The sequence below is a fragment of the Sus scrofa genome, chromosome 6, assembly GCF_000003025.6.
Source record: "Sus scrofa isolate TJ Tabasco breed Duroc chromosome 6, Sscrofa11.1, whole genome shotgun sequence".
NCBI classification, from domain to species: domain Eukaryota; kingdom Metazoa; phylum Chordata; class Mammalia; order Artiodactyla; family Suidae; genus Sus; species Sus scrofa.
In genome coordinates this window covers 62,831,526-62,857,761 of record NC_010448.4, presented here as the reverse complement: position 1 = coordinate 62,857,761, position 26,236 = coordinate 62,831,526, and the positions used below count along the sequence as shown (strand labels likewise).

The 26,236-nt window shown below is 50.8% G+C and overlaps 1 protein-coding gene and 1 long non-coding RNA gene across 2 annotated transcripts in view; one reads left to right on the top strand and one right to left on the bottom strand.

Moving 5' to 3' along the window:
- The window catches only part of LOC100518738 (neurotrophin receptor-interacting factor homolog), a 49,301-nt gene extending 24,815 nt beyond the window's left edge, over positions 1 to 24,486 (bottom strand). The window contains 7 exon segments of the mRNA XM_013998887.2: positions 269 to 521; positions 1,306 to 1,397; positions 4,008 to 4,490; positions 21,790 to 21,885; positions 22,620 to 22,746; positions 23,622 to 23,697; positions 23,900 to 24,486. Of these exon segments, the coding sequence (XP_013854341.2) occupies positions 269 to 521; positions 1,306 to 1,397; positions 4,008 to 4,490; positions 21,790 to 21,885; positions 22,620 to 22,746; positions 23,622 to 23,697; positions 23,900 to 23,943 (1,171 nt within the window). The 5' untranslated portion in view covers positions 23,944 to 24,486.
- Positions 10,471 to 15,286, top strand: LOC106510599. The gene is made up of 2 exons (XR_001309217.2): positions 10,471 to 13,396; positions 13,520 to 15,286. It is a non-coding gene; the product is annotated as an uncharacterized LOC106510599 (long non-coding RNA).

The following is a 26,236-nucleotide window of genomic DNA, read 5'->3' as shown; positions in this document are numbered from 1 at the left end:
TGACACCAGTAAACGTTCAGGAGCAGAAGAGCGAGACTGGAGGCGGGGCAGCGGCGGCAGCGGCGGCGGCAGCGAGAGGCGCGGGGCTGCCGTCCCCCCTCAGCGCGACGGCAAAGCAGCGCCCGGCGGCGGGACCGAGGCCGCCTCGGCGCCCACAGCGCCCGCCCCGCCCCTCCGCGGCCGCGGGGTCGGCTCGGGACCCTGGACGGTGCAGGGGGCCCCCGAGGGCACGGCCGGGGACCCCGGCCCCGGAAGGGGGTGGCCTTACCCACGGAGACCAGGTGTCCCAAGGTCTCCAGCATCACGTCGTGGTACTCGGTCCTTTGCGTCGGCTCCAGCAGCCCCCACTCCTCCCTGCTGAAGTCCACGGCCACGTCCAGGAAGGTCACGGGTTCCTGCAATGTCACACTTCGTGTCCCAGCCAGAGGGGCAGGGAGTCCTTGGTGGGGACACTCCAACAGAGTCCGCTGTGCTGGGGGTGCCCCGGCTTTGGGGGTCTGCTTGCAGGCACGGGCTGGGGCCTGAAAGAGACCCAGCGTCTCATTCTCACAAGACCAGCGGCTCGGGCCCAGGCTGGAGGCAGAGCCCCAACTTTACAGGGAACTGCCAGTGCCACAAACAAACTGCCTCCACAGGGGACCATCCCTGAGCCAGCCTGGCCCCTCCCTAGGCACGTCCTCTGGGGACAGTTCCTCCCTGCGGGACGGGGACGGGGGCTGCACTGCGATCAGTCTTTTCTCAGGGGCCACCCAGGACTCGGGGAGGAGGCGGCCTCCCAGCACCCTTTGCCTGGATTTGGGAGGCACTGTGCCCACAAGGGGCAGAGGCTGCTTGAAAGGAGGCTGGAGCCCCTGAATACAGACATGCCTGAAGCCCTTCCTACACCACTCGTTGCAGGAGAGCCAATAAATTCAGTCCTGCGCTACGGCCACGGGTAAGCCTTGACCGAGGCCACAAACACACCATCAGTGGCTGCCCCGTGAGCCTCGAGGCAGCAAGACAGGGCTGGTTCTGCCTCGTCCACACCCCAGCTCTGGGTTATTCTGAAGCAAAACCCAGGTCTTGATGCAGTCACAAACCCTCAAGTTTATGAAGGATGAAGGCTGGGCTGTGGTACCTCCTGCCCCTACCCTCAGCTACCCATCTCCTGACCCCTGGCCGCCACGCCCCTGTGTGGCCTCCAATGATGCCAGGATGGCTGGAGGGCAGGCCTGCCCTTCCTGCCCAGAGACTCTGAAAGGCCCAGCCCGTGGGAGGCCTGCAGGGATGCTGGGACCAGAGCAGGAAAGGGTGACACCCACTTACCTCAGGCGGTGCCTTCGCTGGCCAAGAGGCCACGTCCTCCTCGTGCTGCGCTGTGGTCTGGAGAGAGCTGCCGGGGCCCTGGGTGGGCAGTGCTGGGAGGAGAGGGCACGCGGGGTCAGCCAGTGTGCCAGGTGGCCTTGGGCAGGGCGCAGACAGCCCATGTTGGTCTCGAACCCTGGGGCCAGCGCACACCCACGGCTTCTCCCATACAGCGCCCCCTTCTTCTCACACCGCCCACACCCAAACCCCCACGGAGAGACCACAGGGCACCAGTGTCCGCACTGCTGGCCCCATCCCCTCCCTCCTCCAGGACTGCTCCAGCTGCTTCATCTCCGCGGCTGGCCTCACACCTTCTCCTCAGGGACAGAGGCCCCCTCTCTGGCCTCTGCGTCCTCCATGCTCCTGCCCCCGCTCCCACCCCTATAGAGCGTGGGACCCCCCCATCCCATCCTGATGCAAATTCTACCAAGCTTCTTCTACCTCAGGAAACAGCCCTCGGAGCCTTCCTGCCCCTTCCACCCGCTTCCACCGCAGCTCTTTAACGTCTGACTTGCCCTAGAGGCCGCCACATGGTCCGCGGGCTTCTGTGATGATGATGCCACCCCTGCCATCAAGAGGAACACACCACATGACCCAGGCTGGCCCCCCATGGCTTCCTCCTGGCCACGATGACCGGCTCAGGGATGAACGCCGGGCCCACCGCCAGCCAATCAGAGCCAAAGAGGCACCTGTTAGACCATTTAGGAAGGAGAGATTTCACGTGTGGAGGAAACGTACTTGAGTGAAGCCCCCAGAAGGATGTCACAGACAAGAGAACAAGCCCTGAAGACACGCAGAGGCCCGGGGTGCAGCCACGCCTGGAGCTGGGGCGCCCTGGGACTTTCCAATCAGCGGTCCTTCTCCCTTGGCCCCTCTGTGCGAGGCCTTGTGGCCGTCACACCCACGAGGCCCAAACAGACATGCCGGCCACAAGTGCAGGACTCTCGGGGCTCCCTGGAAGGCCTCGTCCATCACCGTCCGTGACCCTGACTGTCTCCGTTCACCCCCAAGGGGCTTTCACCTCATGAGCCCAACAGCTGTCTCCCGGCACTGCCTCGGGTGCCTCATGCTGCTGTGACAAGCTGCCCTGACGGTGCCTCAAAATAACGCACATTGGCTGTCTTACAATTACAGAGATCCCAAGTCTGACGCCAGCCTCGGGGGCTAAAATCGAGGTGTTGGCAGGGCTGCGTTCCTTCTGGAGGCTTAGAGAAGCATATATGTCTTGCTCTTTCCAGTTTCCAGAGGCTCCCTAAAATACGTGGCTTGCGGCCCTTTCTGTGTGTCACCTCTGCCTCAGTTGTCACATCTGCTCTGACACTGACCCTCCCCCCCGCCTCTCCTAAGGACCCTCGTGATGGCTCTGGACTCATCTCAACAACCCAGGATAATCTCCCCATCTTGAAAACCTTCACTTAGTCACACAAGCAAAGTCCCTTTTGCCATGAGGGGTTCAAGGGCTTCAAAGGTGGGTTTCTCTGGGGCCGTCCACCTGCTGACCATAGCACCCCAGACCCAGTGCGTGTGGGAGAGACCACTCCTGCCGCTGCCCAGCCAGCTCCCTCCCCGCTTCTCCAAAGGCTCCGTTCTTTGCATCCAGCCTCCCATGTCCCCTCCCCACCCAAGCATTAACGTCCATCAGTCAATCATTCATTCACTCAAGAAACAGCCGGGCACCTGGCACAGACATGGGAGGTGCAGATGTGCAAAGAAGTGTCGAGTCCCATGGAACTCAGCCTGACAGACGTCATATCTCACGGAAGCTGGCTCCCAAACACATCCCACACCTGGGCCCCCTCCCTGGCCCAACACCCCTGTCATCATCCCCGCCCAGGCCACCAGGCCTCTCGGCAGGCATGGTGACAGCTCTGGGTGGCAGATCTGCTTCTAGACTTGCCCCTGTTCTCCGACCTCCATCAACAGCACACTGCAACCCCTGAGCCTTTTTTTTTTAATGGCTGCACCTGTGACACGTGACAGTTCCTGGGCAAGGGATTGAATCCGAACCGCAGCTGCAAACTACACACCATAATTACAGCAACGCCAGATCCTTTAACCCACTGAACCAGGCCGGGGATCAAATCCTCACCACTGCAGCGACCGGAGCTGCTGCAGTCAGATTCTGAACCCACAGAGCCACAGCAGGAACTCCAAAACCCGGTGAATCTTTTTCTTGTTTTTTTGCATTTTAGGGCCACACCCGCAGCACATGGAAGTTCCCAGGGTAGGGGTCTAACTGGAGCTACAGCTGCTGGCCTACACCACAGCCGTAGCAACTTGGGATCCAAGCTGCAAATGCGACCTAAACCGACAGCGCACGCCAATGCTGGATCCGAGACCCAGTGACCGAGGCCAGAAATTGGAACTGCATCCTCAGGGGTGCTAGTCGGATTCACTCCCACCGCACCATAATGGGAGCTCCTAACCCGGTGAAGTTTGAAAGCACCAGCAGATCGTGCCACCTCCCCATACACTCTGGGGTCCAGTGCCCGATGCTTTGGAATAACACTTCCCCTTGCTTTAAGACAATGGGGCAGGCATGGCAGCGAGGAGGCAGGACCAGGCGGGGGAGGGGAACGCCCCTGGCCTGGACGGGGTGGGCACCCTTTCTCACTCACCTCCTGGGAAGGCTAGGGCTCCTCCCTCACCCTCACCACACTCACCCTCCTCCTCTGACATCCAGGTCACATCCTCCACCAGGGCCACTGCCTCCTGGCAGTCTGCTGGGTGCTGCGACGCCACCCACATCCGCAGTTTCCCGGGCAGCAAGTCCAGGAACTGCTCCAGCACCAGCAGCTCCAGCATCTGCTCTTTAGAGTACATCTCGGGCTGCAGCCACTGGCGGCACAGCTCCCGCAGCCGGGCAAGGGCCTCGCGGGGCCCAGCCGCTTCCTCAAAGCGGAACTCCCGGAACCGCTGTCGAGCGGTCTCAGGGTCAGCTGGATGCGTATCCAGATGCTGAGTGGGCTCCCTGAGGATGCCTGGGCTCAGGGCCTCGTCTTCAGCATAGAGGGCCCGGATCTGGGCGTTCCGCGGACGAGCCGCCTCCTGGTTCAGTGTGAGGACTTCGACGACCTCGATCTTCATCAGGGGACTCTCAGCAGGAAAAGGATCGAATTGAGGGTCCAGATGAGCCTCAGGACACTCTGTAAGTCGAAAGCAGAGCAAGGCAAATGGCCAAGAAATACTGGAAAAGTTGTGTGACCTCACCAGTCACCAGAAAAATACAAATCAAAACCACCGTGGAAACAACCTAAATGTCCATTGACAGATGATTGGATTAAGACGATGTGGTATATAGATGCAGTGGAATACTACGCAGCCATAAAAAACCAAAACAATGCCATTTGCAGCAACATGGATGGAACTAGAGACTCTCATACTAAGTGAAGTAAGTCAAAAAGAGAAATACAAATATCATATGAGATCACTTTTATCTAGAATCTAATATATGGGGCAAATAAACCTTTCTACAGAAAAGAAAATCATGGACTTGGAGAACAGACCTGTGGCTGCCGAGGGGGAGGGAGTGGGATGGACTGGGAATTTGGGGTTAAGAGATGCAAACTATTGCCCTTGGAATGAATAAGCAATGAGATCCTGCTGTATAGCACTGGAATCTCTATCTAATCACTTATGATGGAGCATGATAATGTGAGAAAAAGGAATGTATACATGTATGTGTGACTGGGTCACCTTGCTGTATAGAAAACTGACAGAACACTGTAAATCAGCTATAATGGAAAAAAAATCCTTATTAAAAACAAAAGAAAAAACCCAAAACCACAGTGAGATACCAGTTCATACTCACAAGGATGGCTACTATCAAACACGGGCAGTAACAACTCTTGCTGAGGATGTGAAAAAACTGAAATTCTGTTACCAGGAATACAGAATGCTGCACTACTCTGCAAAACAGTCTGGCAACTCCTCAGAAACTTAAACACAGAGTTACATCACCATCCAGGAATTCCAATGCAAAAGAACCGAAAACACATATCCACACAAGACCTTGTATAAAAATGTTCACAGCAGCATTATTCATAATTGGCAAAAAGGGAAAGCAATTCAAATGTACATCAAACGGTAAATGGATAAACAAAATATGGTCTATCCATACAATAGATTTTCTTTTTTCTTTTCTTTCTTTTTTTTTTTTTTTTTGTCTTGTTGCCTTTGCTAGGGCCCTTCCCATGGCATATGGAAGTTCCCAAGCTAGAAGTCAAATCAGAGCTGCAGCTGCCGGCCCGCATCACAGCCACAGCAATGCTGAATCTTTAACCCACTGAATGAGGCCAGGGATCAAACCGACATCCTCATGGATACTAGTCAGATTTGTTTCCGCTACACCACAACGGGGACTTTTTTTTTTCCATGTTACAGCCACAACCATAGCAATGGAAGTTTCCAGGCCAGGGATTGAATCTGAGCCATAGCTGCAGCAACACCAGATCTTTTAACCTACTGTACTGGGCCGGGGATCGAGCCTGTGTCTCTGCAGCAACCCAAGCCACTGCAGTCAGATTCTCAACCCACACCATCACAGTGAGAATTCCAGAAGAATGAAGTTTTGATACATATTACCGCATGCATGAACCTTGAACATTATGCTCAAGAAGCCAAACACAAAAAGCCACATATTGCATGATTCCATTTATACGAACTATACAGCAACAGAAAATAGTTGAGTGCTTTCCAGGAGATTCCAGGGGAATTGAGGGCTTTGAGGTGTGATGCCTAAAGGATACAGAATTTCTTTTTTGGGATGATGAAAATGTTTTAAAGTTAGATCATAGTGGGAGTTCCGGTTGTGATGCAGCAGAAACAATCTGATTAGTATCCATGAGGATGGGGGTTCGATCCCCGGCCACACTCAGTGGGTTAAGGATCCAGTGTTGCTGTGAACTGTGGTGTAGGTCGCAGACTTGGCTTGGATCCTGCATTGCTGTGGCTGTGGGGTAGGCCTGCAGCTACAGCTCCGATTGGACCCCTAGCCTGGGAACTTCTATATGCCACAGGTGCAGCCCTGAAAGAAAGAAAAAAAAAAAGATCATTGTGATGGCTGCACAACCTTGTGAAATACAGTAAAACAACCGAATTACACACTTTCAAAGAATTAACTTTGTTATATAAAATTATATCTCAACACACAAAGAAAAAAAAAGAACAGGCATCAACAAGACTCTGATGCTCTATATGTCTGCAGCCATGAGAGGCCGAGAATCTGATCTCAACTCCATGGGAGCTAAGAATGAAGATGCCTGGGAAAAGCAGAGACTCTGGGTCCCAGCGCAGAGTCTGCAGAGCATCTGCTGAACAGAATGCCAGGATGGACTTGAAATGCTAAGGAAGGCTCATAAAGCAACAGGAAGCAAATATTTTTCTTTTTTTTTTTTTTTTTTTTTTTGTCTTTTGTCTTTGTTTGTTGTTGTTGTTGTTGTTATTGTTGCTATCTCTTGGTTCTTGGGCCGCTCCCGCGGCATATGGAGGTTCCCAGGCTAGGGGTTGAATCGGAGCTGTAGCCACCGGCCTACGCCAGAGCCACAGCAACGCGGGATCCGAGCCGCGTCTGCAACCTACACCACAGCTCACGGCAACGCCGGATCGTTAACCCACTGAGCGAGGGCAGGGACCGAACCCGCAACCTCATGGTTCCTAGTCGGATTCGTTAACCACTGCGCCACGACGGGAACTCCTTTTTTTTTTTTTGTTTTGTTTTGTTTTTTTTGTTTTTGAAATATTTTTCTCTACAACTGCACGAAGAAATGCTATGACTTGGAGGCTTCAAAAAGTAAATGTATGAAAGATGAACGGTGTGGATTATGATTTACTTTTGTTGAGATTTACGTTTTATAAAAATAGAAATTGTGGGGCTTATGTCAAAAGTAAACCTGCCCTTTGACCCTTGCTGTTGTGAGTATAAACGGTGAGCACCGCTCTACCCGGGAAGGATTTTACAGCATGAACACAAAGCCTGAACCATAAATGGCCAGGAACTTTCACAAGATTAATCTACTCATGAGCAGGGAGCTATCCAGAGATGAAGACAGATGACTGCTGTTCTACCTAAAGAAGGAGGATTCAGAGACAAAGGCCACATCACATACAAGAGAACTCTGACCAAGAACCTCTGCAGCAAAAAGCCCAGCTGATCAGGACTTAGTAATGACTAAAGTTAAGTTTCTCTCTCTTTCTCTCTTTTTTACCTTTTTACGGCCACAAGTTCCTGGGCTAGGAGTCAAATTGGAGCTGAGGCCTATGCCACCGCCACGCTGCATCCGAGCTGCTGCAGCTGCAGCTTGCACCAACACTGGACCCTTAACCCACTGAGCAAGTCTAGAGATTGAACCTGCATCCTCTTGGGTCCTTAACCCTCTGAGCCAAAACGTCAACTCCTCAAGTTTCCTTTTTTGACTCCACACCAATTATCTCCAATCTGAACCAGCCAACTATCAGTGTGCTTTAGTCTCGAACAAGCACAGGCGATGGTGGCTGACCCCCTTGCTAGAGCAAAGCTCTGAGTACACAGCTCTTGCATGTTCTCATTGGACTGGTTTTTATTTCTACAACGCTCCCTGAGCAATGTAGTAAATGATGGAGTAAAACTGGAAGACACAAATAGTGTTGAAAGACGTCAAGAAAACTGTCAGAGTTTGTTCGAGGTTCAGAGGATTAAGGATCTGGTGTTGTCACTGCAACAGCTCCAGTTGCTGTTTTGGTGTGGGTTTGATCCCTGGCCTGGGAACTGCGGCAAGCCTTGGGTGTGGCATAAAAAAAAAAAGTGAGATTCCCACATTAGCATTAAAAAATTGGGACACTGGTTTTAAGGGGATTATGGAAGGTAGGAATGTTCCTGTCACATGAAGTGAACAGAACAGTGAAGACGCACAACAGGAAACTACTACTCAAAACGAATCCCCTGCTGAGTTTATGATTTACCTCTCATTTCAAAGCTTTATTCCCTTTCTTGTCCCCCTCTGACCTCAGTCCTGTGCTTACTGATCACCAACCAACCGTTGGGTGATCAAAATTGCTTTTGTTTGTAACACTGTTAAGGTACAAACTCAGGTTGTCTCTCCAGGGCAAGAAGAGCTAACAGGTCCCAGAGCCATGGGCCCACCTGGCCAGAGAATCCTGAACCAGAGACACTATGACTTCCAAAACCACAGATTAAGAACTGTCATAAAGCAACGATTAACCCCTGCCTCTTTGTTCTTTCTCTTTAAAACACTCCTAAGTCAAAGATCAAGTTGGAGTGCATCTGAGACTTGTCTCCACGCAATAAACCCACACGTTGCTGTAAACTCTTGCTGTCAGGGTCTGGCCTTCTACGCCTGGGGAACAGAGCAGCTTTGCTCATTCCAGTGGAGTGACTGCGGGTGCGTTTTAAAAAAGAAAAAAAAGGCAAGAGATTCCGGAAGCGATTAGGAACAGCAGCTGCCTGCACAGGCTGTGTCTGCGCCGTCTGCGGCTTCCCAAGCACCTGCCGCCAGACGCACTAGGCAGACAGCGTGGGGTCCGGGCCCAGGGAGCTGCCTTTGGCGGAGTCCTTGAACACAGACGACGTCTGCGTAAGGCTCCGGAGCAGGCCCTGCTGGTCCCACCCCGCAGCGAAGCGTACAGCCGCCTAGGCCAACTACACAACCAGGGCCTCTCCTGTCAGAGCTCCGGGAGCGCACGGTCACAACTTCCGGCCTGGACGGAAGTGGGTTGGGCACCGAAGACACTACAATTCCCAGGAGCCTCCGCGGCGCGGACTTCCGGCTCCGCCATGTTGAGGCTTAGGAAGTCCCCTCAGGGCGCTGGCTGGCTGGCGGCCGCTCGGCCTGCTGTGGGGCCGTCGCCTCCGACCTCCCCCGCTCGCGTTCTCTCCCTCGAACCCCGGCAACGGCGGACGTGTCCGGGACGGCGCCGGCGCAGCCTCTACATACACCCTCTCGAGCTGCAAGTCCTTCCGGTTGGGCAACACTGGGTGTGGAGAGCGCGGCCGCTCTGCCCGGAGCCACGAGCACTCGGATTCCGACCCACTTTCGCCCCCCGCCCCTACCTTCTATCTCTGTCTCCTTGGGCCTTTGCCTTGTCCTTCCTTCGAATTCCTGACGGCAAACCTCGGCTCTTCGGCGGCCACCACGGGTGTTCCCGTTGCTGGCGTGCGACTCGAGGAGTGAGTCAGCTCGGGGTCAGGAGTTTCCCTGTGCCGGGTGGGGCCGCCTGGCCACCCGAGACTGGCCTTGAGCGCTCCAGGGTTGAGAAACAGGTCCTGGGCCATGCCGTCACTTACGTCTAAAGTAACTTTTTCTTGGATAACAACCTTGACAGGCATTTGATCTTCCATTTCCAACGTCTTCTCTCCACTCTCTCCCAAATAAACTTTTGAATTAATTTCTTTGGGGCGCTTGCCCGTCCCAGTTGATAGCTGCAACCATCTTGAGCATTTAATATCCTTCCTTAGATTTTCTGATTTATCCTCCCCCACCCCCTTCTCGATTTGAAAGCATAGTTCACTTTTTAGATACAACTCTTAAGGCTTGAACCCTCTCTGAGGGTAACTTGGGAAGCCAGGGATAGAAATTTACCGGAGTCCCATCAGCACTAGCCTAAGAAGTATCCCAGATATAGGATATGCGGGGGGGGCTCCCCCCAGCTGCTTCATGCTGGGCCACAGTCACCATTTTGAGCAATAATCATGCATAACAATCTTTTTTTTTTTGTCTTTTGTTGTTGTTGTTGCTATTTCTTGGGCCGCTCCCGCGGCATATGGAGGTTCCCAGGCTAGGGGTTGAATCGGAGCTGTAGCCACCGGCCTACGCCAGAGCCACAGCAACGCGGGATCCGAGCCGCGTCTGCAACCTACACCACAGCTCACGGCAACGCCGGATAGTTAACCCACTGAGCAAGGGCAGGGACCGAACCTGCAACCTCATGGTTCCTAGTCGGATTCGATAACCACTGCGCCACGACGGGAACTCCATAACAATCTTAATTCTTTTTTTTTTGTCTTTTCTAGGGTCGATCTCCGCGGCATATGGAGGTTCCCAGGCTAGGGGTCCAATCGGAGCTATAGCCGCCGGCCTATGCCAGAGCCACAGCATCGCGAGATCCGAGCCGCATCTGCGACCTACACCACAGCTCACGGCAACGCCGGATCGTTAACCCACTGAGCAAGGGCAGGGATCGAACCCGCAACCTCATGGTTCCCAGTCGGATTCATTAGCCACTGCGCCACCACGGGAACTCCAACAATCTTAATTCTTAATAAATGGTTCCTAGCCTATAAATTTCTGAAATTTCCATTTTGTACTCCTTGGATAACCAGAGAAATTTTTATATACAGCTTTATCCCTTAAAAAAAAAAAAAAAAAAGCTGGATTCTTTTTATTCTACTTCATCGTCTCTACCCCCCCTCCATTTCTAATTATTTCTCCTTTAATACTGACCTTGTATTTAGTTACTCCCCTTATCCTTAGGGGCACCGGATGTTTTAAAATCTTGCATCAAGTGCTCACTCAAAAATGTTAACAGTTTTAGGGAGTTCCCACTGTAGCACAGCCGAAAGTAACTGACTAGTATCCGTGAGGAAGCAGGTTCGATCCCTGGCCTTGCTAAGTGGGTTAAGGATCCAGTGTTGCTATGAGCTGTGGTGTAGGTAGCAGATGAGACTCAGATCTGAGCTGCTGTGGCTCCGATTCAACCCCAGCCTGAGAACTTACATATGCTGTAGGTGTGGCCCTAAACAGCAAAAAGAAAAAAAAAAAAAAAAAGGAAAAAGTTAACTGTTTTAAACTGTCGAGTGTGTCTGGGTTTGGATGTCAAAAACTCTGTAGATCTTTTGGTCTTGAGAGCCGAGCACATCCGCCACCCAGCCAGCCAGCTGTCCCTGCATAGCAGCCCTTCAGGCGGGCGCTGGTTCTGCAGTTACAAAGCACCTACTGGGTGCTATGCAGTGAGTGAGACGGCCACAACCCTGGAAGCCCCTTGGGTAAGTGTCATTCTAGGCACCTCTATCTTCTGACTCATCTCTTGGACCACTCGCAAGCCTCTAAGGTCATCTTCACTGCTATCTGTTCCAGAGAGGTGTGTGCCCACTTGACAGAAAATAAAAGCTGTGTTTACCAGCTAACAAGGTTGACAGTGGATCCTCACCTTACTGGGCCAGGACTCACTGACGCACCCACCTGCCTGGGGCCGCATAAGATTATCCCTATCAACTGCAGCTCCAAGTACTGGCTTTCAATCAACCATCTGAATAACCCCCGGGGAACTCAGTCCCCTTACCTGCAACTCCCCATCTAGCTAGGGGGCTATTACACAAAGGCACAGACCCCTGGGCAGGTGTTTTACATCTTTTGGGCCTCAGTTTCCCCACCCTAAGTGATTAGGGACCTAATGCCAGGTACTGCATGTAGTAAAGACTGATAGAAACTACTGTTTTCTCTTTTTTTCTTTTGTCTTTTTGCCGTTTCTTGGGCTGCTCCTGCGGCATATGGAGGTTCCCAGGCTAGGGTCTAACCTGAGCTGGAGCCACTGGCCTACGCCAGAGCCACAGCAACGCTGGATCCAAGCCACGTCTGCGACCTCCACCACAGCTCACAGCAACACCAGATCCTTAACCCACTGAGCAAGGCCAGGGATCAAACCCGCAACCTCATGGTTCCTAGTCGGATTCGTTAACCACTGTGCCACAAAGGGAACCCTTTTTTTTTTTTTTTTTTTATGCTGTTTTCTTTCTTTCTTTCTTTTTTTTTTTCTTGTTCTTGTTGTTGTCGTTGTTGTTGCTATTTCTTGGGCCGCTCCCGCGGCATATGGAGGTTCCCAGGCTAGGGGTTGAATCGGAGCTGTAGCCACCGGCCTACGCCAGAGCCACAGCAACGTGGGATCCGAGCCGCATCTGCAATCTACACCACAGCTCACGGCAACGCCGGATCGTTAACCCATTGAGCAAGGGCAGGGACCGAACCCGCAACCTCATGGTTCCTAGTCGGATTCGTTAACCACTGCGCCACGACGGGAACTCCTGTTTTCTAATTAAAGTTTTCTTCTCTCAAATTCAGTCTCCCTGCTCCCTCCCTTCCAGGTAAGCTCTCTCCCTCACAGTTCAGTTTCCTAGTGAATGCTGACCGATTAACCAGGTACACCAGGGCTACCAGTGCACAAATAATAGTAACTGGTTACAGTGACAATTTGCCAGCTTGTTGGGGGAGGTGGGCAGGGTCTGCTCCCCTTAACCTGTTGCATGCTCCCGTCCCTCTTACTCCTTGTCCCGGATGCCCCCAGCTCTCCCCACTTTCTGCTCCTCTCCCCACTCCTCACGCCTCAGCTCTGCTGGGCGCCCTGCAACATCGCCTTTGAAATGTGTCTCCTAAGGCTGCTGACTGTTGTGCATCAGAAACTCCAAAGCCAGGCCCAAAGGAGAATGTACCAAAGCCCCTGACGGGCATCTTGACCTCACTCAAAGTCTCTGAATCAGCACCAGCAGCTAGCATTTCGTGAAAGGCCCCAGCACCCAGGCTTTTATGCCACCACAGCCCCACTAAGGACAGCATCCTAGCTTTAGGCAACAGAAATCACGCTGGGAGAGGCTACGGACCTGCCGAAGGCCACACTCCGGGAAAGGCAGCAGCCGGAATCCCCGCCCTGTTCCTTCAGACCCTTCACAGCGAAGAGGGCTTCCCCCCAGCCACCATCTTTGCCTCAGAAGTCACTGCCCTTGCCACTGCCCGCCTGATGGTCTTTCCCCACAGTCTCCACCTGGGTCTCCTTCCCCATCTCGCGCTCTGTTCGGACGCCACCGCAGAGCTGCCTTCCTGCCCAGTTCTGAGCTAACACTGGCCACCCACGCTTCCCCGCTACTCCAGACATCCTGCTGTTGCGTTTTCCTTCACGGCCCTGCCCGCCATCTCCAAGTACCTGGTTCATTAACTGACTCACTCCCCCACCTTGTCAAGAAGAGCACTGCGCAGTGGAACGTTCTTCGGTGAAGGAAGTGGCCTCTATCTGCACTGTCCGGCACCACAGCCGTGAGCGGCAGGTGACCCGTGTGACTAAGCAACTGGTAAGTTCACTTCAGTCAGCCACATGCGCTGGTGGCTGCTCTGGCATGAACCAAGCCCGGTGAGCCGGGCCTTTCCGTCCTGTTCGTCAGGGTGACCCATCTCTACCCTTGGTCTTTTGGCAGGTGCTCAAGCAGTGTTTTGACAAGTGCAGCCTGAGAGCCTTGGTGAGCGCTTCGCCAAGGGACATGTGGGCCTTCAGGTCTGATATATTCATATTCCAAATTGCAGGGCCTCTCACTGGCACTGCAACTGTGTCCTATCTGTATGTCATCATGGGAGGACAGCTGCTGCCGCCGCCAAGTTCCTGTCTTTCACTTGGGAGCCCAAGCGGGCCTGGGGTGAGAGGACGCTTGGTTTTCACTGGACTTGCTTCCTCTCAGACCAGCCAGGCCAGGGACTTGCATTCATGCTCCCACAGCATTTCTCTGGAGTCTGCTGGCTGGGATGAGAGTAGGACTTAGGAAAGGACTTCATATACTTCAGGTGTCAATGAGCCCTAAAAAGTCAGTGCTTGTACTTAAGTCTTCCATGGCCTTTTTTTCTTGGGGGGGGGGAAAGTATTTTTAGGGCTACACCTGTGGCATACGGAGGTTCCCAGGCTAGGGATCTAATAGGAGCTGTAGCCACCGGCCTGCGCTAGAGCCACAGCAGTGCAGGACCTGAGCCACATCTGTGACCTACACTGCAGCTCACGGCAACGCCAGATCCTTAACCCACTGAGCGAGGCCAGGGATCGAACCCACATCCTCATGGATCCTAGTCGGGTTCGTTAACCACTGGGCCACGACGGGAACTCCCTTCCATGGCCTTCTAATGTAACTTTCTTCAAATAGAGCTGACTTTACAGTACTTAACTGAACTTAACAATTTATTCTTAGGTATCATTTCAAAATGATACCTAAGAATAAACAATTCTTAACAATTTAACAATTGTTAACTATTTTTCTTAGGTATCATTTCGAAAAAGCATTGTTAACAAAATCTTTCCTCCATCTGTTAAATTGGTTATTCCTGGTATAAGTCAAGGCTGTTTCTGTATTTTTGTAATCTGTTGCACCTGCTCGACTCATAACTATTTCAGAGCATTAGCTTTTTTTAAGGTATTGTTATGAGCTACCATTATTTCTTCTTTTTTGGTATTTTTCTCATTTTGTGCTTTAGTGAGAACAATGCTATGTGTGTGTTGCAGAAAAAACCTATTAACATAGTACCCTGTGTTTTGTCACTGAATAGCTCACGTTCCATGGAAAATATCTTTTAACAGAAGTTGGAAAATATTCACTGCCCAGGTCAATACAGAAATGCAACCAACTGGTCACTTTGTTCTAAGAAAAAGTCCCACTTCTCCTGGGACCAATTTTGCCATCTTTACACTTTTCTAGAAAGCTTTCCATCTTATTGTTTTTTCATTCATGTACTCAACAAATAATTACTGAGTACCTATGCTATGTCAGGAACTGGTGACACAGCGGGAAGACGACCGTTGTTTCCATTTTAGGAGCACAGTTATGGGCAGACCCTCTAAACATGGAAAGTATCCTCCCACCCAGCTTCCTTCCCACAAGGCGGTCACATCCTGTTAGTTTCTGTGTTCTCCCAATGATAACCAGTTGGCATGTTCAAACTTGCATGTGTTCATGTGTGCGTCTTTAAGGGGATCTTTATGTATGTTAAGATGTGTATTTTACATATTTTAAGAAATATGTCTCTCTCGGAGATTGTTTCTTCAGTCACAGAGCTGCTTATTCCTTACGACTGTTGTGTAAAGTACTACAGTGGGAACAACTACACGTACTGCTGTCTATCTGTGTAGAGTTTCTCTTTCCTGTATAAGATTTTAGCTTGGCTTTTATTTATTGTCTATCCAGAAAATGGGCTCTTGCATTCTTTTTTTTCGTCTCTGACTCATTTATTCCTGCTTTCACGTCTCTTCAGGACTTTTGGGAGTATTTCCCCCTCCCCCCCATATCTGAGTCAAATGCTTAGTTCATTTATTCTCATTCTTATTCATTTGATAATTAAAGCCCTTCAGGCCTTGAAATTACTCCGGGGACTGTATCTGGACACCAGGAAGCGAGATCCCCAAATAAAAGGATTAAGAGGATTAAGATCACATGGGTCCTAGAGAATAAATGCACGGATGGTGACAGAAGACATAAAGTATTCTTGGATAAAGACGGCACAGTATGTGACCACACCGACAGGCTGGATTCCTGCCAAAACATGTCTGATATTCATGCAGGATTCCAGACTCTTAGCCAGTCCCCAAGGATAAGACCCTCTCAGAGTTCTCTGTCACCCCCTCTCAAGATTTTCCGTACCTACCCTCTTGTCTCAGCCTGGACTAGTGTTCAGAGTCTCCTCTTTGAAGAAGCCCTCTGCTCTCTTGAAATTTTTTCAATGATTTATTCGCCTAGCAGTTACCTGAGCTAGAAATTCAGTCACTGTTTTAGCATCTGGAGACACACAAGGAAAACTAAAATAAGGATGCTTGCTCTCCCCATGCTACTGAACATTTGTTCTAGATGTTCAAGTCAGATGCAGAACCCAAGGTGACAAAACAGCACCTGTTTTAGTATACATTTGTACAGGTGACCCACACATCTGACTGTACTAACCATTTTAATATTTTTTTAAAAATATGGATGTATGGGTCATCCTTGTGCAAGGACAACGCTTAATCTCTGTGTGGTTCCACTTTTAGTGGAGGTGCTGCTGAAGTAAGCACTGGACTGTGACATTTTACAGAAGGGACTTGGGCATCTGCAGGTTTTGGTATCCATGACAGTCCTGAAACAGTCCCTCAGGGATACCAAGCGACTGCTGTCCTCTTGTGATCCAAGCTTGGTGTACTTTGCCTTCTTTACGACCTATCTGGTGTAAAACAGGATGAGTTACTCCATTTTTATGATCCAGTGTGGTTCTCTTCAGTGTAAGGTTTTCTGTTGTTCTGGCAAATAAGGCCTGAGCTAAGGCTAATGACTTGCCTGCACCGATTACACTGGGTGTCTGCTCTCATATGAGTCCTCTGATGCTGAACACAACGAGGACTCCTACTGAAGGGCTTCGTGCTGCGGGTGCCGTGGCTCCTGAGGCCTTCCTAACACTGAGTCCGTTCTTGGACACTCGCCAGTGTGACTTCTGTGAGCTGGAAGAAGACAGCTGTCTGTGAAGCCTTTCCACAGCCATCATGTCCCCATGACTTCAGAGTTCTTGGATACAGTTATTTGCTGTAAGAATGCTTCCAAATTGAACACAACTGGAATTTTCTATCCAGTATGAATTCTCTCAAATCAGGCTGTGTCAGGCCAGAAGCCTTTCCTGCTATCATCATTCATGTTTGAGTGAAAGGGACTTCCTCCATTCAGGGTTTCTGCATGTTAAGGCTCCCAGGTGAGCCTTCTCATAAAAGCTGAGCTAGGCAGAAAACAGGCTGTCTGAAACGACACATATTTTTTCAGTCTTGTTCTAAGAATTACCCTTTGTATAAAACAACTGATTTCCTATGTCCCCCACATGTGTCCTTTATAACCCATTTGTATCCTCTCAGGCCAAAGGATGACATCTTGAGAAGAATTTCTTTCTCTTCCTCTCAACAAAACAATCTTCTTTATTAATAAAACCAGTCAAGATATGGGACCGTTCCAAAAACACCTGAATCTAGGTGAAAGCTTATTAGGTAGTTCTCTGTACTGTTCACGTAAAATATTTCAACATAAAAACCAAAGAAAATCTCTGTTTCCACACTTCAAAAGTCTGCCTTAACCAGATTTTCATGTCACTAATGCCAAAAATTTAGTAGTAATAGCTCTCCTTTACTGTTACTTTTATTTCCCTATTTATTTGCTTTTTTAGGGCTGCACCTGGGGCAAATGAAAGCTCCCAGGCCAGGGTTCAAATTGGAACTGCAGCTGCCGGCCTGCAGCACCGCCACAGCAACATGGGATCTGAGCCGCGTCTGTGACCTACACCACAGCTCACAGCAGTGCCCCCTTGACCCATGAGTGAGACCAGGGACCGAACCTGAATCCTCACGGATACTAGCTGGGTCTGCTGATCCACAACAGGAACTCCTTGGTTGTATTTTTAAAATAAGACATTGATACATTAAAAGAAAGTATAGAGTAAATACATATTTTCACAAAGGACAGTCCCAGGAAATCTCTTGAAGCCTTCACCTACGAGCAGCTCTTGGCAGCTTCCTTTACCCTCTTGGGTCATTACTCAACTAACCCACTGAATCCACCTACAAATGCTACTGTCTCAGGCCAGGTAGTACCACCTCTTCCCCAGACGCTACCATGGCCCCCTGGCTTCTGCCATCTTCAGAGTGAGCTATGAAAAGCACACCACACACCTGCTCAATGAAAACCAAACTCCCCTCACAGTGCAGGCCCTGTGTGCTCTGATCAACGTAACTCCCATCTCCCCATTAGCTCTTCCCAGCCCAGTGGGTGACTTTACATTCCCTGAATGTGCCAAGTTGGCTCCATCCAAATGGTGTTTTTTCTCCTGGAAGCTCCCTTCACCACCACTCTTACGTGGCCTCTGACTTTCTTTTCTTCAGTAACTGGCTTCAATCTCACCCCAGCAGTACCCCCTGAGCGTCTCCTCTAGAGCACCCCCCCACACTGCTCCCTCCTTTACCCTCTGCCCTTTTTCTCCCTGTTCATTTCTGGCTGCCCCAAGGCACAGGGCGTTCCTAGGCCAGGGATCAGATCTGAGCTGCAGTCGTGACCTGTGTCACAGCCGTGGCGAAGTGGGATCCTTTAACACTGTGCCCGGACGGGGATGGAACCTGTGTCCATACTGCAGAGATGCTGGCCGCCCTGTTGTGCCACAGCGGGAACTCCTACCCCATGTTCTTTATCCCCTCCGTGTGCCACTGTTCCCTCGTGTTTACACAGTGACATCTGTGTGGCTTGTGTGCAGAGGCTGTCAGCTGCTAGACTCAGGAGTCTGCAATGGCAGGGGTGATGTGAGGCCTCTGACTCACTACTAAAATGCACACTTTTTCTTTTTTATACTGCATCGGACACAAGAGGCCTTCCATACAAGTATCTGAGATAAAAGGGGAGGCAGTGGAGGAAAGACACCACGTGAAGGAGTCAGTGTGACACAGCAGAACCGTGTTAGGCACCTGGAGCCCTAGGCCTAGCCTGCAGGAGTGTCCTGGTGAGCTCCCCCGCACATGGTCTCTGCTTCTGGATGACCACCCTGAGCCTCCTGTCACATTCAAGTCAAGGCTCCCAAAAGGTGCAGAAACACTGGTGCCCAGTGCCCCCCACGAAGCTAGATTTAAGAAACCACAAGAGCATCCAGAGGGGCAAGGCTGGAAGGTTTGCCAACACGGGACTTAAGTTCCAGACAGGATGAGTCCCAGACCTGCCACAACCAAGGCTGGATGGAAAGAGGCAACCGGGGGAACAGAAACCATGCTGGGTGGATACAAAGTGTCTGAGTTGCTGGGAACCTTTCCTGTGGGTTTAGTTTAGGGACCTGCGCCAATGGCTAGAAGGGAGGGGAGGTTTTCAATGCAGAGAATGAAAGGAGCGACTTTGGAACATAGAAAAGAAAAACACAAGTGGGGGAACATGCAGCTTTCACAGCTGAAGCCTTCCAGAAGCAAGGAATTACCAAGTCGCTTGCAAAAGAGCGCAGAGAAGAAAGGAAGGGAGAAATCTCAAGTTTTCTTTACAAAGCCAACACGTTCTGATACAGAAATGTCCCAAAATAATAAACACAAGGAGGAAAACCACCCACTTCCCCAACCCAATTTATAAATATTGATGCCAAGATGCTAAAAAACTAACAGATGCCAACAGCACATTACAGCAAGGGCGCGTCTATGATTATGTCACTGTTGACGATTCATATGAAAAAAACCCCATGATCACCTTGGAGGGGGGAAATTGGGGCCATTACTAATTTTCCTTTATTGGAAAGGATGAGAAGAATTTCTGTATCCAGATAAAACTGATTCGAAATAAAACAGAATCAAGCAGTATGCCTGTCAAAACCCAGAAACTTGCCAATTTAAGTCAGACCACTCAAATCTTCCCTCTCAGCTAAATGTTTTTTTTTTTTTGTCTTTTGTCTTTTGTTGTTGTTGTTGTTGTTGCTATTTCTTGGGCCGCTCCCGCGGCATATGGAGGTTCCCAGGCTAGGGGTTGAATCGGAGCTGTAGCCACCGGCCTACGCCAGAGCCACAGCAACGCGGGATCCGAGCCGCGTCTGCAACCTACACCACAGCTCACGGCAACGCCGGATCGTTAACCCACTGAGCAAGCGCAGGGACCGAACCCTCAACCTCATGGTTCCTAGTCGGATTCGTTAACCACTGCACCACGACGGGAACTCCCTCAGCTAAATGTTTTGAAGTACTAGCTAGGATGGCTGTAATTTCATAACTTCAAAAAACATAAAATAATAATACAAGTGCCCCCTTTTTTTCCCTTTTTTTTAATGGCCACACCCACAGCATGTGGAAATTCCCAGGCCAGGGACTGGATCCAAGCCACAGCTGCAACCTACACTGCAGGTGCACCAATACCGGATCCTTTAACCCACTGTACCACACAAGAACTCCCTGCCTTCTCCTCTGTGGTTGTCAGTACAATGACTTTGTGCCAAGAAAATTCATGAGAATCTAACAAAACTGTTACAAATAAGAGAATTTAGCAGCATAACAGGTTCATCTGCAACAACTATGCAAGACCTCAAGGCAGGATTACTCTGGATTAACAGCAATTACAGTAGATGCCCAACAACAGCACTGGAAGGGCTGGCCAGCATAGTGAGAGGAGACCCCTTTGTGCACCTGCGCCAGAACTCAACTGAGACGAGTTCTACATTGAGAAATTTCCAAATCCAATCCAATCAATGCAATGTATGTTCCGGGGTATCTTGCGGTGCAGCAGGTTAAGAATGTAGTAGCACTGTCACTGCAGCAACTTGGGTCACTGCTGTGGAGGTTTGACCCCTGGCCTGGGAACTTCTACAAGCCATGCTCATGCCCCCTCCCCCCATCCCGACCCCAAAAGTAATAACTGTCCTAACAGGATTTTTCTCAATGAATGCTGACAAGCTGATGGTTCAGTGCTCATCTGTTTGAGAACAGCTAATAGGTCCTTTTCGCCTTTTTTTTTAATTATGAGAGAAACTACTACTCATCCAAGTTACTTATAAAGCTACAATAAGTAGAGAAATATGGCATTTACTCAGAGACAAACAGAGGTCAAGGGAGCCTAAGGGGCCAAGAAGGCCTGCACGTGATGATGACTATGAGAATTATATCCATGACAAAAATGGCATTTCCAATAATCGGAAGAACTGAGTCTGAAAATGGTATTGAAAAAACTTGTGTCCCACATCATGAAAACAAAACCCCAAAATACCAGAATGTAGGAAAATATTTGTACAATCTGCCTAAGTATGAGATGAAACAAGGAAGAGGAATAAAGACGGATCTAAAAGGAAAAAATACCTGAATCTATAGAATTTCTTCACAAAGACTTGAGGTAGAAGAGAAATATTGGCCTGATATTTGCAATATTAACATCCATGATATAGTGTAGAGTCCCCCCCCCCAAAAAAAAACCAAAGCAACGGGGAAAAAAGGAAAATATATAAATCCACAAAAGAAAAAACACAAATGACATGTAAACTTACGAAAATACACGTAACTCCATGAGAGAAATGTGAACTAAACTGAACATACCTTTTCTCATCAGATGTGCAAACCTTAAAAAGCGGACTCTAAATCACTTGTATCTTACAAAGAGGAAAAGGAGCTCACATGTTCAGCATACATATTTCAAAGGATCTTAGAAGTTTCTTGCTACCAGATTTTTTTACTTACATCTTGGTTGATCCAAAGTTCATTTCTAGAAATCCTACAAAAAACCAACCTGAATGTGCAAAAAAAAAAATGTGTGCGAGACACTTTTTGCAGTAACTTGAACGTCCATCAGGAGGAACAAGTCAAGTGATGTCTGCACTGTATTTGTTAAAGAAGTGCACCTTTCTGCACTGAGTACAGGAACACCCTCAGGGCACAAACACATAACCAGAAGTGTAAACATATTTTAAAACCTGGCTGGAGACACACACCAGTTGCTGAATACATACGGGAAGGGCAGCAGCAGATGATGTGTGAAGCACGACGAGGGAGGCCTTACTGCCAACCAGGCACTGGCAACAGGTTCACGTTCAGCTAAGCGGTACACCCAACTCGGGCCATAGGAACACAGAGCTTGATCCAGCAGGTCTGCAACTACTCGACACAACACCCCCTCTGGGCGTTTTCCCCGCCACTTCAATTTCTAGACACCAGCTCCTGACTGCCCAGTCGGCCCACTCCCTGCCAGGATCCCTTGTGCCTGGTTCTCACCTGAAAAGGTGTCTTGAGGAATTCCTCTCTCCACCGACCAGAGCTCTTCCTCCTCCTCTAACTGAGATACCACATCTGGCTTGGAAAGCTGATGCTCTGCCCAAGGGAAAAGAGAGAGGGCTTGGGGGTCTGTGTTCGGGAGAAAATACTTTCCGGCTACAGCAATTCTGGTCCCGTGTTCTCCCCTTGGGGCCTAACTGCTGGTGACAGGCGGTGCTGATATTCCCGCCCCCTCCCTTTAGCTAGTGGCTGGCAGTTCCGGACTCTACCCAGTAAAGGAGCAATAGGACCCAGTTCTGGCCAGCAAGGCACAAAGGGAAGTTTGCCAGCTAGGGCCCCCAGGCATTGTTCTTCTTCCCTGTCAGTCTGTAAAAAGAGAACTGGCCAGGGCTGCCGCCTCCCTTTCTTTCTGCCTTGAACATGAACGTGATACTTGATGTCACAGTCCGGCATCTACTAACCTAAGAATGGAAAACTTCACACTAACCAGGGAGCGATGGAACGAGCTGGGTCTTTCATGATACTCTTGAGCGGTCAGACCTGACGCCATGTCCTTTGGAATTCGTTTCAGCTCTGCCTCTGCTAGCTGAAAACCTCTGTTTGACCCACCTCCCCAGCATTCAGTGCCTCAGGGGTGGACCAGGTAATGCTTCAGAAGTTATCTGTGAGGTTATCTTTGTCCTGTGTGTACAAAGTCAAGTCCTCTCCCTCAGGCTCCAAAGACCTTGACGTTTGAACTTGCAGGATGAGCCCAAGCTGACACACACTGCAAAGGCACCACATTTATGCTGCAAAGCGCAAATCTTTATTGACACACAGGCCATCCTTACCCACTGAGACCAGGTTCCTGTAGTTCTCCAGCAACACCTCCCTGTACAGGGACTTCTGTTCAAGGTCCAGCATTCCCCACTCTTCTGGGGTAAAACCCAGCGTCACATCTTCAAAAGTCACTGGTTCCTAAAACCCACAGGTGCCTGTTCAGTCAGGGCCTGTCGTCACCCACACTGACAGGAGGGAGAGGCTGACTGAGAACATGCAGGCACAGTCAACAAGGTGACCTGAAAGCATGCAGGTATCTCATCATGAGTTCTTGCTTTTGTCTGAAACAGCAAACCCAAGGCTGACCCTATTCTGGTCACAGCATGGAGGACTACCCAGTAAGGCCGAAGGAGATTCTTCATTCTCTGAAAACCTCTCCATTTTTTATTAACCTGGGGATTCCTGGGTATACCTCCTGCTACGGGATTCCGCAATGAGCTGAATCATCACACACTCCAGCCTTCAGCTCCCACCCACTGCCCATACTATTTATATTTCCTCCACCCTTCAAGGATCCATCTTCATCTCTCTTCTCTCCCAGTGACTAAGTTTTTTCTTTTTTTTGCTTTTTAGGACCGCACCTGCTGCATATGGAAGTTCCCAGGCTAGGGGTCCAATCGGAGCTGTAGCCACTGGTCTACACCACAGCCACAGCAACTGTGGGATCCGAGCCACATCTGCGATCTACACCACAGCTCACGGCAAATGCCGGATCCTTAGCCCCCAATAACTAAGCTTTAATGCTAAAGTAGCTGTTGAAATCTAAATAGAAGCCTGATTCCTGCTTAGACCTGTCAACGTCTCCCTCCCCAGCTCCCACTCTCCTAGTTTAATGGATAAATGAGAATCCCCCATAATTTGACCTTTATCCTTGGAAAGCTAAAATACTTGTTATTCCTCTGTCCACTAAGGTCTCTCCTTCCCAGCCAGTTCCTCGCCCAACCCCGAGATGTTGCGCGGCCCGGGGCATTTCAGGGATGGACTCTAAAACTCATAAAGAACCCTCTACTCACAGGGAACCAGGCCGTCGGAAGCCCGGAAGCCATGCCTTCCTCTTCCTGGAGGTGTCTCGGGGGAGTGGGCAGAGTCCTGAGAAAGTCAAATTTGGAGGTGGGAGGGGCGCGAGGGTTGAGTCACGGCCCCCGCCCCCCTCAGCCCAAACAACCGGAAATGACAGCTCCATCCCCCACTTCGGAAGACGCCCTGAAGGGCTGTCTCCAGCAGCTCTCGAACACCCAGAGGGCCGGTTCCCCATCCTCCACACCCAGAAGGAATCGGTCCGTTTCCTCACCCTTCACGAGCCCTGAGGGGGGACGGCCCGCCCGGTCCCCGCATCTTTTGGGCCCCAAGTCCCCGACCCCCACTGCCCCTTCAGGCCCCGCGGCGGAAGGACGGCAGGCGAGGTGGTTCTGAGCTCCTCTTGTGTTTGGCGAAATGGGGGCTGCGGCTGGGCTTGCCCTGCAGAGCCGGCCTGGAACAGAGTCCCCGACGGGCGCGGTTTTGGCGCCGCACTCACCCCGCGCGCGGCGCACTATGGCGCCCGTCGGTCCGTGGCGAAGTGCGTCAGCGCGCCGGTCCGGACTACAACTCCCAGACACCCCCGCGGCGGGGCGCGCCCCCACCTTGCAGGCGACGGCCATCTTGGCGGGCCAACTCTGGGTGGCACGCGAAGCCCGGGCGACGGAAGGGCGCCCTAGTAGTCCCGCTGGGCTAGAGAAGGCCTCGGGCTGGACCCGTCAAGCGACTGGGCTGCAGCACCGGCGAGGACGGCAACGCAGGCCAGGAAGGAGCCGTGCCCTGACATATGGGCGACCACGCGTGGGGAGGGCCGGAAGTGGAGAAAGGGAGCGTGGGCGGGGCTGAGGCGGAAATGCAGAGGGGTGGGGCGGGCTGCAGCTCACACCCAAAACGGAGGGAGGAGGGGCGGGCCGGAAGTGCTTGGGGGCAGGGCTAGACGTCCTTCAAGTTCCGAGAAGGGGGCGGGGCTTGGAGGGCATCCACGCCTAACGGAGAGGAAGAAGGGGCGGTTTGGAATGGTGGGAGGTGTTCTGGAGGGGAGCGGGCAATATGCCAGAGAAGGGGAGTTTCCGTCCTGGCTCAGGGGTAACGAACCTAATTAGTATCCCTGAGGACGCAGGTTTGATCCCTGGCCTCGCTTAGTGGAGTAAGGATCCAACGTTGGTGTAGGTTGCAGAAACCGCTTGAATCTGGCCTATCTGTGGGTGTGCTGTAGGCCGGCCGCTGTAGCTCCCATTCCACCTGTATCCTGGGAACGTCCATATGTTGCAGTGTGCAGACCTGAAAAAAAAGACACACAAGTATATATATATATGTTCACATATATGTATATACCTGAGGAGGGAAGGGGAGACGGGCCTGCCCGGAAGTGTGCAGAGGACGAAGCTGAACGTCCGCCAGGCCCAGGGAGGGGAGCGGGGTCGGGCCCATGGACAGTGCGGAGGGGCCAGGACTAACTGTCCACCCAAGTTGTGGGGAGTAGGGCATTGTCACGTGGACTCAAGGCATGGGGCGTGGGGGTTGTCAACGATAAACCAGAGCAGGACGGTAGTTAAAGCGGTGGAAATAGATTTTACTCAATAAACTGTTTTAACAGGGGTTGGGTGACTTCATTGTAGAACTGAGCTGAATTCTGCTTTATAGTCAAGGATTGGGGAGGGGGGTGGAGGTGGGGGGTAGTTGGTGGGTAGAAAATTAGGAAGAGACATCAAGTCTAGGGGTATTTTGAAACAAGCTGATAGGTTTTTTTACTGAAGGCAGGCTGGGGTGATGGAATATCACCTGGGAGAGATACTGGGGACGATGATTTTGATCAGATGTGAGAAGTAAGGAATTCTTGATAAACTGACTTAGGATTCTTGCTAAAGTGGAGGAAATGTGTGTACGAGGAAGTACACGCATGGGCCTTCCTGGGGAAAAGGTTCAGCAAAGGATCTTTGTCAGGCAGTTGGAGGACGCTGGACAAGATGCTCTGCCCAGTGTCCTCACTTGCGAGCTAGATGTCCATGTTTAGGAAGTGAAAGAAGTCTTTGGCTGCCTCAGACGTGGTGTTTGCTCTTTTTCCTTGGATGCATTCCCCCTCTCATCATATTGAAGCATCTGGGACAAAATATTTTCATGTCTTCCTCAGAGTCCAGTGTCTGGTGTCTCAGGTTCCAGGGTCTAAGCTCTGATGTTCTCCCGTTGCTGCTTGGGGCTCTCCTCTCCTTCTCAGCGCCGGCCCAGTGTAGTCTCCTCACTTCCTTGGGATTTCCTAGCAGGTTCCAGCAGCCCTGTGCTCTATTTGGGTCATTCTGTCCACCGCATACTAAATTTGTTCCAGGAGTTGTTAAGTTCTGTGGTCACTGTGGGACACATCCATGTGCAGGCTGCACATCACATTGTTCATCGTATTTGCTGCTATTAAGACCTTAAGTCTGTTGACTTTTTCGTGTTCGTACTTAGCCAGAGACCATACAGGTGTTCCTTATTCTAACAGCATTTCCTAGGATTTTTTTTAGCTATTGTAGATAAAACACCCCTATTCATTTAATAATTTAGGCCTCTTTTCTGTTTTTTGTTTGTTTGTTTGTTTGTTTTTTTGTCTTTCTGCTATTTCTTTGGGCCGCTC